The 17,207-nt window shown below is 38.4% G+C and overlaps 1 protein-coding gene across 3 annotated transcripts in view; it reads right to left on the reverse strand.

Annotated features, from left to right (window-relative positions):
* Positions 1-211: 211 nt before the first annotated feature.
* LOC126188181 (tubulin epsilon chain-like) overlaps positions 212-17,207 on the reverse strand; it is a 154,174-nt gene continuing 137,178 nt past the window's right edge. For 2 of the 3 annotated variants that reach the window (XM_049929703.1, XM_049929705.1), the window contains exons 9-10: positions 12,224-12,398; positions 212-610 (exon numbers count right to left, since the gene is read on the reverse strand). In XM_049929703.1, coding sequence (XP_049785660.1) covers positions 464-610; positions 12,224-12,398 — 322 coding nt within the window. In that variant the 3' untranslated portion in view covers positions 212-463. Of the gene's footprint in view, positions 611-3,064; positions 3,244-12,223; positions 12,399-17,207 lie in introns of those variants that run through there. The other variant, XM_049929704.1, reaches the window with a different exon arrangement.

Below are 17,207 nucleotides of genomic sequence, written 5' to 3' on the forward strand. Positions count from 1 at the left end.
ATTAAGAGAATTGTTCTGAATGCTGCTACTTACACTTTTACCTGCCAACATTTAGCTGACAAGTAACACAGTCTGTCTGCTCACAAAAAATTTAAATGTTAACTCCGATTGTTGTGTTTCAGAATGTGTGCAAATTTGCACAGGAGTGTGTTCACAAGAGAAATTTAAATAAAGTGAGTGATAAAAATCATTAAAAAAAGGGAACAGAATATTATAATAGTAGGACTGTATATTTGTTAAGCAACTTTCACCTTCCATTACAGTGGAATTTACAAAATTCAACATTCCAATGCTGACTGTTCACAGTACCATGCTTATTTAATAAAACACCAAAGTCAAAAAATCAGAGTGCTGTCAGGTATAAAAATATGCAATATTTACATGTTTGCAACCATCTTTTATCTCAGCATTTAGTAAAAATTCATTTGTTTGCATTACAAACACAATCTCACTACAGCACAGATCACACAACCTGTATTCTAGGTATTTTCACAACATCCTGGTGCAATATCTTTTTGTAGTCTGCAGCTGAAGTTTGGAGACTTTCCATACTTGAGAGAAAATATGACTCATCAAATCCGTCAACTTGAAGGTAATGATGTGTATGAGCCTGTAACATAACACTTCGTTCATCATATGAGAATATTAAGAAAATTTATATAATAATCACAGAAAGAAACATACTGAATAGATAAATATACACACAGAGTGAATGAAACATGAGATATGACATGACACCATTACAGTAAATGGTATACAATTAACTTATCATAAACCAAATAACAATTACTGTGATAGAATACAGTGTTACTTCTTGTAGAGCATAAACTCAAATTGTAAAATGTTCTGTTCTCAGTAACATCTCATAGAATAGTTGGTTGCTGGGTATAGGTTCCAACTGACAGATTGGAGGACAGTCAAATGCATCAGTACACACACTTTCAAAAGCACTTAAAAAAGCTGATTGATAATAGTAATTCTTTTATATCAGAGCAGTAGCTGTGTCTGCTCCACTAACTCTTCAATGTTCATACTTTTATCAGTTTTTATATTAAGAGAAATAAGATCATCAGACAAAGTAGTGTCATCTTAATGTTTAAAGGTCCATGAGCCTTGATACCAGCCACAGCTCACTGAGCCAGAGAACAGCTTTCAAAGATGTCTATACCCAACCCACTCATACTGAAACTACTAGTACATGTTGGTCAGAATACAGTGTCTACGTGATGCAGGACTGGCCAATAAAGATCACAAGTTGCAGATCTTCCAGTATAAAAGGAGGTGGGAAGTATTGTGTTGTTAACACTAGAACACAAACGTTCTTCTATTATCTAATGTTACAAACATTCGTAATTTTTATGACATAACAAAATGTAAGCAAAATTTGGTAACACATTTTATTATTTATTAATTATCACTAATAAACAATACAGGCCACAGTCTATAATCACAGAAACAATAGTTTTTGACAACAATATGAACATTTATTTCGAACAATTAGTGTATAATTGTGCTCAATGCTCTTAGCAAAAGCCTTACGACAAACAGCACAAAACGTTGTCGTCATTCTTCTCTTTTTCGATGGACATATGTGGCAGATAGTTCTCCTCAGGGCAGATGATATTCCAGCATTTCCACCAATGTCCTCACGATGGTGTTCAATTCCAAGGACAGACTGTATAGTGAGGCGGAGGTCATTTGATACTCCTGGTATGTGTAGCCTGCTTTGCATCCATGGTGAGAGTAGCTCTTCACTCAGTCGTATTACAAAGTTTTTCCTCTTTAGGACATTCTCCTTCTCACGGGTGGTGTTGTGAAGGTGACTTACCTGCACCTAATGTTCAAAATTCCGTAAAAGACACACAAAGGCCAGCATTTAGCCTTCCGGCTGCAAGAAATGTTGCAAGACATCTGGGCTAATGAATTAACGCCACCTTTTGTGTCGTAGCAATGAATCGCCTTAGGTTTCTTAGTTACTTCATCTATTTCAGCTTGGTCATGCGTCATTGTTAACAGAAGGACTATTTTATTTGCCTTAAGTTTATGAGAGACAAGAGTCATTTCCTTGTAAAAGATGAACATAGATGTTCCTCTTCTTGGTTATAAGTAATTCTGGAGGTATTTCTTGCTTATTGTGTCTCAAAGTACCAACGAGAGCAAGTTTCTCCTTAAGCAGATCATCGGCTAACTTGATAGATGTGAACCAGTTATCAACTGTAACATTTCAGTTAGATCCTCTCATTGTTTTTGAGAGCTCCTTCACTTAGTATTCTCAGACCTTCAGAATCTGTGCTTTGCCGGGATATGGGGAAGCATCAACCATATATTTTGTTCCTGCATCACACGCCATGACAATTTTAATCCCCTATTTAGCAGGCTTGTTGGCTATGAACATATGAAATGGACATTGCCACAAAATGCAAGGAGTTGTGCACCCACTGTAATGAATGAGCCTGGTCTGTAATAGATACAGTAATTGATAACAAATTCATCCCATAATTCCTTTACCATCAAACCTCAGACAAGAAAATTAAAAACTCAAATCACTTGAAACTCATGGCTGCTTTATATCTAGGGCTACATGAATTACTGTCAAACAATTCACAAGTTGATAAATGGTTATTCTTCAAAGCTGATGTCAAGATCAGGACACCACTTAAAGTTTTTAATTCTTCAGTGGAAGTTGTACTCTGAGTGCTCTTTGGATTTTTATATTTTCCTCATTACCTCTTTATTCATGTGATTTACTATTAATTGTAACATGTCATCTGTGACAAATAAAGAAAATATTTCTAACAGTGTAGCAGCATTTCTAGCACCACTAATAGGGGACTGAATACGATGGACAATATTTTTTTGAGGTGTAGGCACTGTCTTGTTTTTAGGAGCTGAAGATGACCAGCGACGTCCATCCTTACCCTGCAGAGAGATCTTTTGAGTCCAAATGATGTAGTCCTTGCCACCGAAAGATGAAGAAACAGTCCTAGATCGTTTTCTTGATTGGAACAGAGTATCGCTCCATTTTTTGCCAGTCTTTGGAAGGTCTGCACCAATGACTGTAATTTGGCGATCTTCAATCTCACCATCTGTAAGGTCAATATCATCCTCTTCAATGTTATTGGGTTCATCTTCACTTGTCGGGTCATACATGTTGCTGTCATTCTCCTCTTGCTCCAGCTCATTAAGTCATTTCTGTATTTTATCTAAAAGATTTGGGCCATTTGCCTTTATTAAATCTGGGATCTGAAATGAAATATGAGATAGTAATACACTGAGTTTATAAATGCTCGTATTATTATCTCAGGAAACAAATCTTGGATCATGTATAAAAGTAATCATAAACCCATACTGTGAGCATTACTGACGTTATAAGATGTAACGAAGTTACAAACATTTGTAAAAATGACGACTTTCAGAAAAGCTGCCACTGTTTTCTAAGCAGTGCATGGAGTTTCTTCTTGGCAGTCATAAGCACATCTGAAGCTAGAAAGGTACTTATGAGACGGAAGCGCTTGTCACCTTCCCGCACTTTTCAAGCGACAATGAAAAATTGGCAGTCATAATAATTATGAAAGTTTGTGTTCTAGAGTTAATGTAGAAGTAGGAACAGAAAAATCTGGTTGGTCAGGAGAGCTCAGTGACTTTGAATGTGGACTATTTACTGAAAGTCACACAAGTATGAGATCAATCAGGGATATTTCAATCCATCTAAACCTGACGAAGTCTACTGTTGGTTATGTGACTGTGAAGTGGAAATACGAAGGAGTGACCACAGTTAAACTAAGACGTGACAGGAAACATTGACCACTGCAGAGGGTGGATCTAAAAAAAAAAAAAAAAAAATCACAAGAAATCTGTGGAAGGACTAACTCACAAGTTCCAATGTGCTACCAACAGTCCAGTTATCACTACTGTTAAGTTAGTTAGTTGGTTGCATCTTCCACTGATCAACTGCATGGTACAGTAGCTGTTATCATGTGGAACGTGTCAAGTGCACAAGAAATGCACATATGAAACAAGATTCAGAGTTAAAGATTAATATTTCTATTATTTATGCCATTCCCTTAAATGGCACAAAAAGCATAGTATATAGTATATATTTATAGATTTATTTATTCCTATTCAAGAATTCATCTATGGTAGAGAAGGAGTTGACAAGGAAATATGATTTCAATCTATTTTTGAAGCTATTACTGCTGTCTGTCAGACATTTTATTTCATCTGGTAATTTGTCGAAAATTTTTATAGCAGCATATTTTACTCCTTTCTAAGCCAAAGATAGGTTCAGTAAAGGATAGTATAAGTCTTTCCTTTTTCTGGTATTATAATCATGAATGTCACTGTTGTTTTTAAATTGGTCCATGTTGCTGAGAAAAAATTTCATTTGTGAGTAAATGTACTGTGAGGCTGTTGTAAGACTTCCCAATCTTTTAAAAAGATGCCTACCAGATGTGCGACTATGAACCCCACACATTATTCTAATCACTTTCTTTTGAGCAGTGAATACTTTTTGTCTAAATGTTGAATTACCCCAATATATTATTCCGTATGACATCAGAGAGTGAAAGTATGCAAAGTATGTTAGCTTACTAATTTCTATATCCTCAAAATTGGCAATTAACTTTTTGCAGCAGAAAATTGGATGTACTGTGTTTTTTCAAAGTTTAGAGAAAGCCCATTTGCAGAAAACCAATTAATGACTTTTTCAAAGACCTTACTTGCATCATTTTCAATTGGAGTTTCTTTTACTGGATTAATAATGATTGTATCATCAGCAAACATTGTCAGTTCAGCTTCCTGTCTAAGATAGGAAGGGAGATCGATCACATATATCAAGAACAGAAGGGGACCCATGATTGACCATGCGGAACACCTAATGTAATTTCACCCGTCAGATGAAGTGGGAAACTTATTTAAATCACTTGACCCACAGAAGGAAACTTTTTGCTTCCTGTTCTGTAGGTATGACTTAAACCACTCATATGCTATTCCATTTATACTATAGAATTGGAATTTCTGTAACATAATTTCATGGTTCACACAATAAAATGCTTTGGACAAGTCACAGAAAATTCCTATTGGTGACATTTACTATTTAAAGACTCTATTATGTGGACAGTGAAACTGTATATTACTTAATCAGTGGAACAGCATTTTTGAACTCTGAACTGTGATTTATGAAGTATCCCAGTATTGTTTAGATGGCTAACCACTCTTGAGTACATTACTTTCTCGAAGATTTTTGAAAATTCTGTAAGCAAGGATACTGGCCGATAATTATTGACATCTATGGTGTCTCCCTTTTGGAAGAGAGGCCTGACAATGGCATATTTTAACCTGTCTGGGAAAATACCTCCAGTTAGTGATGCATTACATATGTGACTCAGAAGATCAGCTGTAATTGCTCCACATCATTTTAATATCTTATTAGAGATGTCATCTACTCCAACAGAGCATTTATTTTTCAAAGATTTAATAATTTTACTTATTTCATAAGAGGTTGTTAGGTGAAATGTAATCTGTCTAAATTTTTTCAAAACAGACTCTTAAGAAATGGTTGTGTGCTGTTGGTTAGGATGGTCTCATTCTCTTTAATAGTAATACTACCTACACCAGTGGTTACTTTTCCTGTCTCCCTTCTAACAACATTCCATATTGATTTGATTTTATTGTCGGAATTGTTAATTACTTCTCTAACATACATATTTATTGATTTCCTTACAAGTGCTCTGATCCTCAAGAGAAGACACACAAGTAGTAATTTTACCTGCTGACAAGGGAAATGGTACTGTTCTTCTGACTCCAAAACCTTACTTCGGCAAGATGACGGGTTTACTGGAGGACTCTGTTGTCTCCAGAGGATCAAACTGATGCAGTATAATGGAAGGCATCTGCCCTCCTCAGGTCCAACCAGTTTCCTGAATATCTTAAAAAGAGCTTAGGAGTACAGGTGCAAGTTCCACCATGTCTTTATGGGCTCTCTAAGATAAGTACGGAATGAGTTCCACTTGGCCCTATTGTGAGCAATGTAGAAGCCCCAACACATTACCTGGCAAAATATCTGACTTCTTTACTGAGGAAAATGTGAACATCGCATTCAAGAACTCAGAAGATTTTGTGTAGTAACTGAAGATTTTGCATCTCAAACCAGCTGACACATTAGTGAGTTTTTATGTGGTCTCTTTGTTCACACAAGTACCTGTAGTGGATTACAACTTATTGGAGCAAAGTTGGAGGAGAACATCTCACATCTATTCAAACATGTGCTCACCTCAACTTACTTTTTATTTAATGAACAATATTTTGAGTAAACTGGTAGAGTGGCTATGGGCAGCCCCTTGTCTTCCATAGTTGCTAACCTTTTTATGAAGGCTTTGAGTAAAAAGCACTTCAGTCAGCAGTACTGACACCTAAATGTTTCTGGAGATGTGTGGGTGACACCTTTGTAGTATGGCCACATGGGGCAACAACACTTCAGCATTTCTTTAATGTATTAGTTCCCTGCACCTAAGCATTTGCTTCATCATGAAAGTGGAGAATAATGGAGACCTCCCATTCTTAGATTTCTTCATCTGCAGAGAATAAGACTGTTCCTTGAGTAACAGTGTGTTTTGTAAACCAACTCACACTGACCTATATATATGAGCTATGAGCTGCCATCACCCATCCCAATGCAGTGACATATTATGGACTCTCACTTATAGGACTAGAATTATCTCAGATGCAGGGCAGTTATCAGCAGAGCTTAGCCAACTTTGTTCTGCCCTTGTACAAAACGGGTACTCAGACAAACAGGTTCATATTGTATGTCAGCCTGTATGCAATAAACCTCAAGAACAGCCAGAAGAAATAGAGAACTCCACGAGGATGGTTTTTCTACCCTATGTTGCTGATGTGTCTTGAAATTGGCAGGCTGTTCAAGAAACATGAAATAAAATGTGTCCTCCACCCTCCAGTGTGAGTTTATAAGATGCTGGGTTCTGTTAAAGAAAACCTAGGTCTATGGAGACCAGGGATATATAAAATCTCGTGCCAGTGAGGCAAGTCATACAATGGCCATACATGTCACACTGTTACAGATAAAGGCACCAGATTCAGTCAGCCAGAAAAGTTTGCTTGACACTGTCTTGGCACGAGACATAGCAGGACCTAAGGAGAGACAAAGATCCTTTCATTTCCAACCACCTACTTCGACTCTGTCATTAAAGAAATAGTTGAAATACATACAAGCAACAGCCTGATTAATAGACATATGGGACTTAAGCTCAGCAAGGCATGGGAATAAGCATGCGTTATTAAGGCATCGACAGCCACAAAGGAGCAAATACCAGTCAACAAAGACAGGAAATCGGAGTGCGCACACTTAAACTGGGCACAAACACTCTGGCTGCATGCGCAGGGCAGCAATTTGTGCCTGCACTTTTCTAATGTCGCGCATATGAAGATGCTAGCCTGTTTCTCAGACAGCGGGCACTGGATCTCGCCGTGCTCTATGATTCGTCTATGATGTCTGTGCTTTTCTGGCGAGTCAGCATATTTATTGGCAAGCCACTGTAACAAAATGTCAGTAAGCATCTGAAGATGATGAGCAGCTGTCTTGTTCAAATATTGTTCAGCTTCCACAACATTATCCAATGTGTCGCCTATGAACCAATGGATTAGGTAAAAAATTTGGCTGAGCCTGTCTCTGGCTTTAGCTAGCTTTCAATACACATAACTATATCTGTTTCAGTGCATTCTATGAGCACTTGAGCTTTGGTCCTTTCCCTACACAACTATGATAATTTGTAACTATAATATCTACATTTTCTATGTCTACCCTTGTCTCATGTTTGACCTGCTCTTTTTGAGTCTGTATCACTGTTAGAACTTTTCCAAGACCCTTTAACCTTTATAAAATAAAATAATATGTGCCTAGTCCACAGCACACAGCTCTTGCTACCACAGCAGCCACATTCTGTGTGTAAGAACCCTCTGAACCTTTCATTCAGACCCCTTACTCAGCCACGCACCAAAGATGCACGGTCAGTCCTGTCAGTGATGCTGCAGATGGTGAAATCTGTCTTCATCTTGCAAACAAGATTGGATGTGTTTACTACTTCAGACAGTAAACAGAAATCAGAGAGAATCTCTTCTGATTCAAAGGGGCATACTATGTTAGTACTGAGATAAGCCACCACTTGCAATTGGCTGCACTCATTACTTGTCATGTAATCTGCAATGCCCTGTTCCACATTTGGGTTGCCTCCCTCTGGCATGCACTCTAAGAGTAAACACTGGATTTCTTCCCCACCTTGGCAGTCATATCCTAAGGGGATCAATTACACACCTAACAGTGGAGCTCCCAACCACCAATAATCCCACCGTTTGTGAATGTCCAGACCTTGCAAGCTGAGAGACAATTTTTGGAACATGACAAACAATTGAAGCTGGCTCAGGATCATTATCAGCCACATACAGCTCCTAAAACCTGTTTGTTGAACAAACATGGGATGCATTTCTGTTTGTCTCCAGGAAAGTCTTACCTTCTCCACAAACGTTGAAAGAAGCTCTCACTTGACCAAGGAACAGGGTTCAACCTCAATGCAGCCAATAATGGCTAAACATGGGTAGAGGCCTTTCTGGGGATGCATAGGACATGCTGGACACCCCTTGGATACCCCTAACCGGCACTATGGTGTAGGACATTGGTAACAGCCTCAAAATTGTGTGACCGAAGCCAGCACTGCCTGGAGCTGTGAGTTTATGGACTGAGTACGCAAACCAAAACCAAAATATCTCAGAAAATGCCACAGGATTATGAAGAGAAAATATTATCTTTCCATTGGTTTATTACTCAACACCAAAAGAAAACCAGTGTGGAACTATGCCAAACAGCGGCACATAACTACGTGTAAATGATGGTTGTTTTTGGAATTATTATGATTTTTCACACTAGAAAAATCAAACATAGGAGAAATTTTACAATTAGTATGACTTTTAAGGTTTGTAAACATGTTAAAGTTAATATAAGGGCTGTTCAAAAAGTATCCAACTTTTATTTATAAAATCAGTGTTTATTCAGATTCAATTGTTTGACACCACTCTTCTCCAATTTCTACACATCTTTCCCAACACTGGTGAAAGCAATGCCAGGAAGTCTTTTTTGATGTGGTGCACAGCTGCTTTGTTGAATTCTGCATAGTGCCTTCCCTGTTCTGAAGTCATAACATCTTCCTTGCTCTGAACTTTGATCCTTTTCAGAGTTTTTCCAGTCTGGGGAAAAGCTAGAAGTCACTTGGTGCTAGGTCAAGGTAATAGGGAGGCTGACAGATCACAGTCATGTTGTGTTTGGCCAAAAAACTCTGAAGTAACTGAGAACAATGAGCAAGTGCATTATCGTGATGAAGGTACCAACAGCCTACAAGTTCAGCTGTCTTCGCCACTGCTTCATGAAGGCGATGCAGAATGTATTGGCAGTTCTCCTCATTGACATTATATCTTTTGGGACTGACTTGTCATGGACAACTCCACATTCACTTTGTTGCAGATGTGCCTTGCTGTTTTGGTCTTCAGGGTGCTGGATACTTCTACTGCGATGACTGGAACTTTGTTTCTGGGGCATACCCATAAACACAAGACTTATCGTCAGTGATAACTGGGTTAAGAAAGTTGGGGTTACTGTTCACCATATCCAGCACACCCTGTGTGATTGCTGAATGAAGTTGATTTTGCTCAGTTGGTTGCAGCTTTAGCATAAAATTTGCTAAGATCCTTCTGAGGTTCAAATGTCCCATTAAAATGGAATCAATGGATCCAGTACTGATTATAATGTCATCTGCAACTTCTCTGATCATAATTCATCTATCCTGCATACCAGGATTCTTACATGATCTGTAACAACGTCATTTGTGGATTCTGAGGGCTGACCTGAAAGTGCTTCACTCTTCATTTGATGAGCAGCCACCTATGACATGGTTGTACCACTCCTTTATCTGTCTGGTACCCATTATTTCATCCCAAACACTTGTTGAACCTTGTGGATTGTTCCAACGTGAGAATTACCAAGCTTAAAACAAAATTTCATGCAGTAACATTGCTCCACTTTTGCTGTCATTTTGTCCACAACACAAAATCAGACTACTACCACTTACACGTGTTGACTTTTCCATAGCTAACCAGAGACTGGTTGTCCCTGCAGCCATGAAAAAGTCAGGCATACACAACATGGATGTCTACAGACAGAGAGCACGTGACCGGATTCCATTGTTGGTATCAACAATAAAAAATAAGGTCAGATCCTTTTCCAACAGCCCTTGTAGTAAGTTCACACACCTGCAGATAACATTAAACAAGATGTAGCAGACAGAAAATGCTTGGGGAGTGTAAACTGTTCTTTAGATGATTCATGAAAGTGACACAGTGCAATGAGTTTCACTTTCCTAGTGTGGAACACATGTTGCAAGGCTTATGTGATGGCATGTCAAACTTGTGATTACCTTTAGGCCTAAAAATGGTAGTCCTTGGCAGGTAGTGGAGATTTAATATCCTATGGCCTTACAGGTAGTGTTATATATCCTAGTCTATAAAGAAATCACCTCATAATTGTGGCTGAAAAATGGTCACACTGGGATTGCAGGTTTGTGTACTGGAATTTGTATAAAAATTACACACCTGCACATGACAATACTTTGCTTACTCCTACCTTCAAAGTTTTCTGGTGAAAATGGATACAGATACACCAGTAGCGGACATGGATTTATGCCATCTGTAGCACAGACATCACTGGTTTTGAACAGCTGTTGTAGTTCCTGTAAGGCCCCATCATCAGTTCAAACATCATCAGCAGTATGGAACATTTGTTTGTTCATTATATGACAAGCTTCTAAGTGGAAGAAAGTCATTTGTTTAGCTTTGTGTGAGTGCTTCTATTGTCTGATCTTTAATTTTGCATGCATTTGTATATTTACAAGGCATAAGCTCGTGCATATTAACTGTATAGTTTAGATTTACACTGTCTTTTGTGACATTGTTTGGTACAGATAGGGACTGGATGTGAGCTGAGCTGAAGCTCAAAACCAACTCCATCCTTAAAATCTGTTAAGTTCCACTGTAGCACTAGCTTATGAGCAGGTATTTGAATCATTTTGACAGTGTCCTTGAATCCATTTCAATAACTCATATTCTAGTTTTAGCCATTTTGCATTCAGTCCTCTATTTACATATTTAGTCTTCCTCTTTTTACCCATATCTTCTTTATTAGTACGCCAAATACGAATGGTTTTGTTCTGTTGGTGCAGGACTGAAATGCTGCTCCATGTTCTTTTGCATATGCTATTACTTTCCATTTGCAGCCCACATAATATGAATACTTTTCTTTTTTTCATTACAAAACTAGCTACTAACAGAAATATTGTACTGTTACTGACAACATAAATCATTTTCAATTCAAATTCACTGGCACTGCAGACTGCAATGACACATCATGGCCCAGACAGTGTTCTGGGTTTATGATGGCAGAACAGGAGGGAGGCATTGTTAGCAAGCTTGTGAATCCCCACTACTAATGTTCATCACATCAGGGCACTACAGCTGTCAGCTGAATCTGATGTTGCCAGAGAGCGAGAGGTTTCCCACGGCATCAAATATATGACAATTTTTAAGACTGGCCGGAATTTTAAATCAAACATTTGGCATGTTCATATTAATTTCGAGTGTAAGTCGCACCTCAATTTTGGAGGCAATTTTTCGAAGAAAAAAGTGTGTCTTACACTCCATAAAATACAGCGTAAATTTTTCCCCACACATGAATTAGCAGTTCTCGTGTAAATAAGTCATAAATGCAACAGATGAACTGCCTGAATTTTCATTTACAAAAAATATATAGATAAAATCTTGACCCATATTACCACAACACATTATGTAAACCACTGTCAAGTTACATAAAAATGTTACTGCATTGCTTTATATTCCAAATCAAATATGTCTTTCTTGTAAATAACCAATGAGTCATTACTTAGAAAACAAGTTCCCCATTTCCACCCACATATTTTAAGACCATTTAAACTGAACTATGTAAACTGCAACTCACTAGTTTTTTAATTCTACTGTCTGTATGTTTCACCTAGCCTTTTGGGACAAAATATTTAATATCTAAAACACAATCAAGAAATTTCTGACCCACAGCCTACACTGCATAACTTTACAACAGTTCTGTTGTGAAACTAAATAAGGATAAAGTTACCTTTCGGCTATAGAGTTTTTTAAACTGTGTTAATACGTTCTCAAAAAGATCGGTCATTGATGATGTGTTATAAAGTCCCAAAACTGATGAAGGGCAATAAGCTGGAGGGACAGAACAAAGACCAGTTTTAATTGCATCCTCACTCCATGGAGCAACTTTAATCTTCTTCTGATACCTGTGAACATTTATAAAGAACACGATGTTAGAACATTATTGAGCATTTCCCTCAAATAATTATTTACTAAAAGCACATAATGTCAATAATTTCTCCTGGAAAGCAATTGCACAAACTGGTATCACGGCATTAACAACTCTAGTCCTAAGCTTCCTTGTGAAAGGAAAAGCGAATTATATCTGCTTTCAAGAACAAGTAAAGATCCTGCAGTAGATGCACACTACAAAAACTACTCAAAATTACTAAGAAAAATTCTTAAAAATCAAGGAACATGCATGTTTTGTTCGAAATCAGTGATTCCGGCGGCTGACTTAAGGCTACATTAAATGTACTGAAACAAGAAACAGGACAACCAGCCAAAGAATAGGATAATATCACCACAATGTAAGGGTTGTAAATGATGCGACACAGGTAGCAAATGCTTTTCATAATCAATTTTTAAATATAGTAGAAAATTCAAGGACAAACAGTTCAAGATAAGCACAACAGTATATTGAAAAAGCAACTCTCATAAAATTCTATCATATGATTATAACACCAACTTCTCCCTCTAAATTAAGAAAATGAATACTCCCTCAGAAATATAAGCTCATATGGATTTGATGGTGTTTCCAACAGAGTGCTAGAGATTCATTCCCATAAAATAAGCCCTGTATTATCTGCAATAAATAAGGCTCACTTACTTGACACATTTTTTCAGAGAGATTCAAATATTCCATTGTTAAACCCCATATATAAGAAAGGTGATCGAAGAGATGTCAATAAATACTTAAATCCAGAACGAGATTTTCACTCTGCAGCGGAGTGTGCACTGATATGAAACTTCCTCACAGATTAAAACTGTGTGCCGGACCGAGACTTGAACTTGGAACCTTTGCCTTTCGCGGGCAAGTGCTCTACCAACTGAGCTACCCAAGCACAACTCACGACCTGTCCTCACAGCTCCAATTCTGCCAGTATCTTGTCTCCTACCTTCCGCACTTCACAGACGCTCTTCTGCGAACCTAGCAGAACTAGCACTCCTGGAAGAAAGTATATAACACAGACATGGCTTAGCCACAGCCATCCCCTAGGCTTTTGAAATGACAATGGGAGTGCGACAGGGGGATGGGCTCTGACCGTTGCTGTTCAATTGTGTGCTTGAGAAAGCAGTCAGAGAATGGAACTGTGGTGTCACCGCCAGACACCACACTTGCTAGGTGGTAGCCTTTAAATCAGCCGCGGTCCGTTAGTATACGTCGGACCCTCGTGTCGCCACTGTCAGTGATAGCAGACCGAGCGCCGCCACACGGCAGGTCTAGAGAGACGTCTTAGCACTCGCCCAGTTGTACAGCCGACTTTGCTAGCGAAGCTACACTGACAAATACGCTCTCATTTGCCGAGACAATAGTTAGCATAGCCTTCAGCTACATCATTTGCTACGACCTAGCAAGGCGCCATTACCAGTTAATATTGAGATTGTAAAACACGTACCGACAAGAGCGATGTACACCAATTGTGGATTAAAGTTAAGTATTCCAAGAGCTTCGTACTTTATTTATTAGACTCAACTCCTTTAACTGTTCCAGACCTCACGTCAGTCTGCGTGAGCTTAAGCGCGTGCATTTCGGCCTCCTTTAGCAACACGGTGTTGGCTCTTCTGCCAACACATCAGGAACACAAATATTAAGAGTGGTATAAGACTGGGTTCCAAAAAGAAGAACCTTAAAGTAAACTGCATTGCTTTTGCAGATGATATGGCCCTGTTTGCTGAAACAATGCAAGAAGCATGTGAGCAAAACCTTGAACTAAAGAAATAAGCAGCTAAAATAGGTCTTCACGTCTCCTTTGAAAAAACTAAGATATTGACAAACATCAAGCACTCATGTAAATACCTGAAAGTTCAAGAACAGAAGACTGAAATAGTAAAAAAATTCAAATATCTCGGAGAATGGATTAGTTGGAATGCTGGAGAAAGCAAAGCAATGGAATCCAGAAAAAATAAACTTGAATTGGCCTTCCAACTAACAAAAAATACATACAACAAAAAATCCCTTTCATGGGGGTCCAAAATTACACATTACAAGACAGTGATTAAGCCAGAAGCACTATATGCAGCAGAAACACTTAACATGCATTTCAAAGGCCAAATGGAGAAACTTGAGCTAAAGGAAAGAAAAATTTTAATAAAAATCACTGGGCCAAAATTTCAAGCCAATAAGATTATATACATCAAAAATGAAACACTCTACAAGAAAACTGAAAAACCTTCAGATCCTATGCAGAAAAGGAGAATAAATTTTTATGGTCATCTTCTCAGAATGAATTCCAACAGATTAACTAAACAAATCTTTGACTTCTTCCATAATCGAAAGACAAAGCCCAACTGGTTTAAAGAAACTGAGAAAGATCTAGTAGAATTAAAGATTTCAGAAAATTCACTTATTGATTGAACAGCTAAATTAATTACTAAAGATGAAAACATAAGGTTCCAAGACAAATCCACACAAAAGTCCAAACCCTTCATCTCAGAAGAAGAGAGGAGAAGAAGATCAGAAAGAATGAAGAAATACTGGGCCCTAAGAAAAGAACACCGCACAAAAAAATGATTGATCCAGCGTACCCCAAAGAGGGTGAAACGAAAGAAGAAGAAGAAAATAGCACTGATTGGTATTTTCTATGACCTACCTAAGGTAGGGGTTCCCAAACTGTTCCTCTGGTGTAACACTTTGAGAATTATGGTGCTTTGATGGAACCCCCCCCCCCTCCCCCACCCAATGGAGCTAGAACACAATGGACATCTTTCTTTTTTGGATGGGACATGCAGTCTACAGAAAGAAGACATACCCAGATCCATACCTTCATGCATCAAGCTGTCACCATCCAGCACAGCAGTACACCCTTTCAACAATGCCAGTTCACAGGGCAAAGACAGACTCTCAAATGAACTGCAACACCTCAGGGATGTGTTTCACCAAAATGGAGACAGTGAAGTGCAGATCAGACATACATTAAAGAAAACAAATGACACTGCAATCCACAAAAAACAGGAAGAGAAAAAGGAAGATAAACTCATCTTTATCCTCTACAGTGGGTCTCCCTCACACAAAATTGCAAGAATCCTGGGGAAAAACATCAAGGCCTTTTTCGACCAACAAAAAAAAAATGAAAGATTTGCTTCATTCGGTGAAGGCCAAATTACAACTACAAATATCTGGTATATATAGCATCCCTTGTGAGTGTGGTCACAAGTACACTGGGCCAACAAAGTGCTGCCACGAACACATTAGATGCATAAGTCTGTGGCATAAAGACACATCAGCAGTAGCGTAACACAGCCTCAATGAGGGACACACATTTGAAATCGAGAAACAAGAACGTTGCGCCAAGCTAGTGGCTTTTGAGAAAGTGTCATCAAAGAACAACTGAGATGAGAGTGCATGACAAACTCGTCAACAGCAATGAGGGCTACTAGTTACGTTCGGCATGGAATCCTGCACTAGCAGCTATACACTGTGACCGTACGCAGCAGCTGATGCTGTGCAAGTCTAGGCAAGACTGAAGACATAGGTCTAAATGACAGTCTGTGCCTATGCACCCCTTCCCTCACCACCAGCCCACGTGCTGGGGCAAGCGGTAGGGAAAGACAGACTCCGCTCAGCTGTATAGATGGGATGTCCATGTTTCATCGACACTCTGCCAGAAGATGATGTGAATGATACTCACTGAAATGTCACAGAATATGAACAAAGAGACCCTGATGGAAGTTTGTGAAGACTTCAACAAATGCAATTTCATCTCTTGCGTCAAAAGTCGTAGCACTCATTTCTTACTATGACAAGTTAATTTAACTGCACTCTGTAAAAGTGTCTGCCAGATGTGCATAAAAATTGAATAAAATTTTGTACTGAGTTGTTTTGCACATTAAAGAAGACCAGTAACTCATTACAAAGTTCATAAGGCCTCGATAGTGCTTTTCCTCTGGACAGCCATCTCACTCCGGTATGTAGTAACACTGTGTTGTGTTCACTACCTATTTTGTCACACAAAATTATAAACACTCCACACTGCAGTGGTTGAGATTTTACATAGTTTATCATTTTAAAAAGGGAAATGGATAGGTTAAAGTTAGATATAGTGGGAATTAGTGAAGTTCGGTGGCAGGAGGAACAAGACTTTTGGTCAGGTGAATACAGGGTTATAAACACAAAATCAAATAAGGGGAAACGCAGAAGCAGGTTTAATAATGAATAAAAAATAGGAGTGTGGGTAAGCTACTACAAACAGCATAGTGATCGCATTATTGTGGCCAAGATAGACACGAAGCCCATGCCTACTACAGTAGTACAAGTTTATATGCCAACTAGCTCTGCAGATGAAGAAGAAATTGATGAAATTTATGATGAGATAAAAGAAATTATTCAGGTAGTGAAAGGAGACGAAAATTTAATAGTCATGGGTGACTGGAATTCGAGAGAAGGAAACATAGTGGGTGAATATGGATTGGGGCCAAGAAATGAAAGAGGAAGCTGCCTGGTAGAGTTTCGCACAGAGCATAACTTAAACATAGCTAACACTTGGTTCAAGAATCATGAAAGAAGGTTGTATACATGGAAGAATTCTGGAGATACTAGACGGTATCAGATAGATTATATAATGGTAAGACAGAGATTTAGGAACCAGGTTTTAAATTGTAACACATTTCCAGGGACAGATGTGGACTTTGACCACAATCTATTGGTTATGAACTGTAGATTAAAACTGAAGAAACTGCAAAAAGGTGGGAATTTAAGGAGATGGGACCTGGATAAACTGACTAAACCAGAGGTT

Source organism: Schistocerca cancellata, chromosome 5 (genome assembly GCF_023864275.1).
Source record: "Schistocerca cancellata isolate TAMUIC-IGC-003103 chromosome 5, iqSchCanc2.1, whole genome shotgun sequence".
Classification (NCBI taxonomy): Eukaryota; Metazoa; Arthropoda; class Insecta; order Orthoptera; family Acrididae; genus Schistocerca; species Schistocerca cancellata.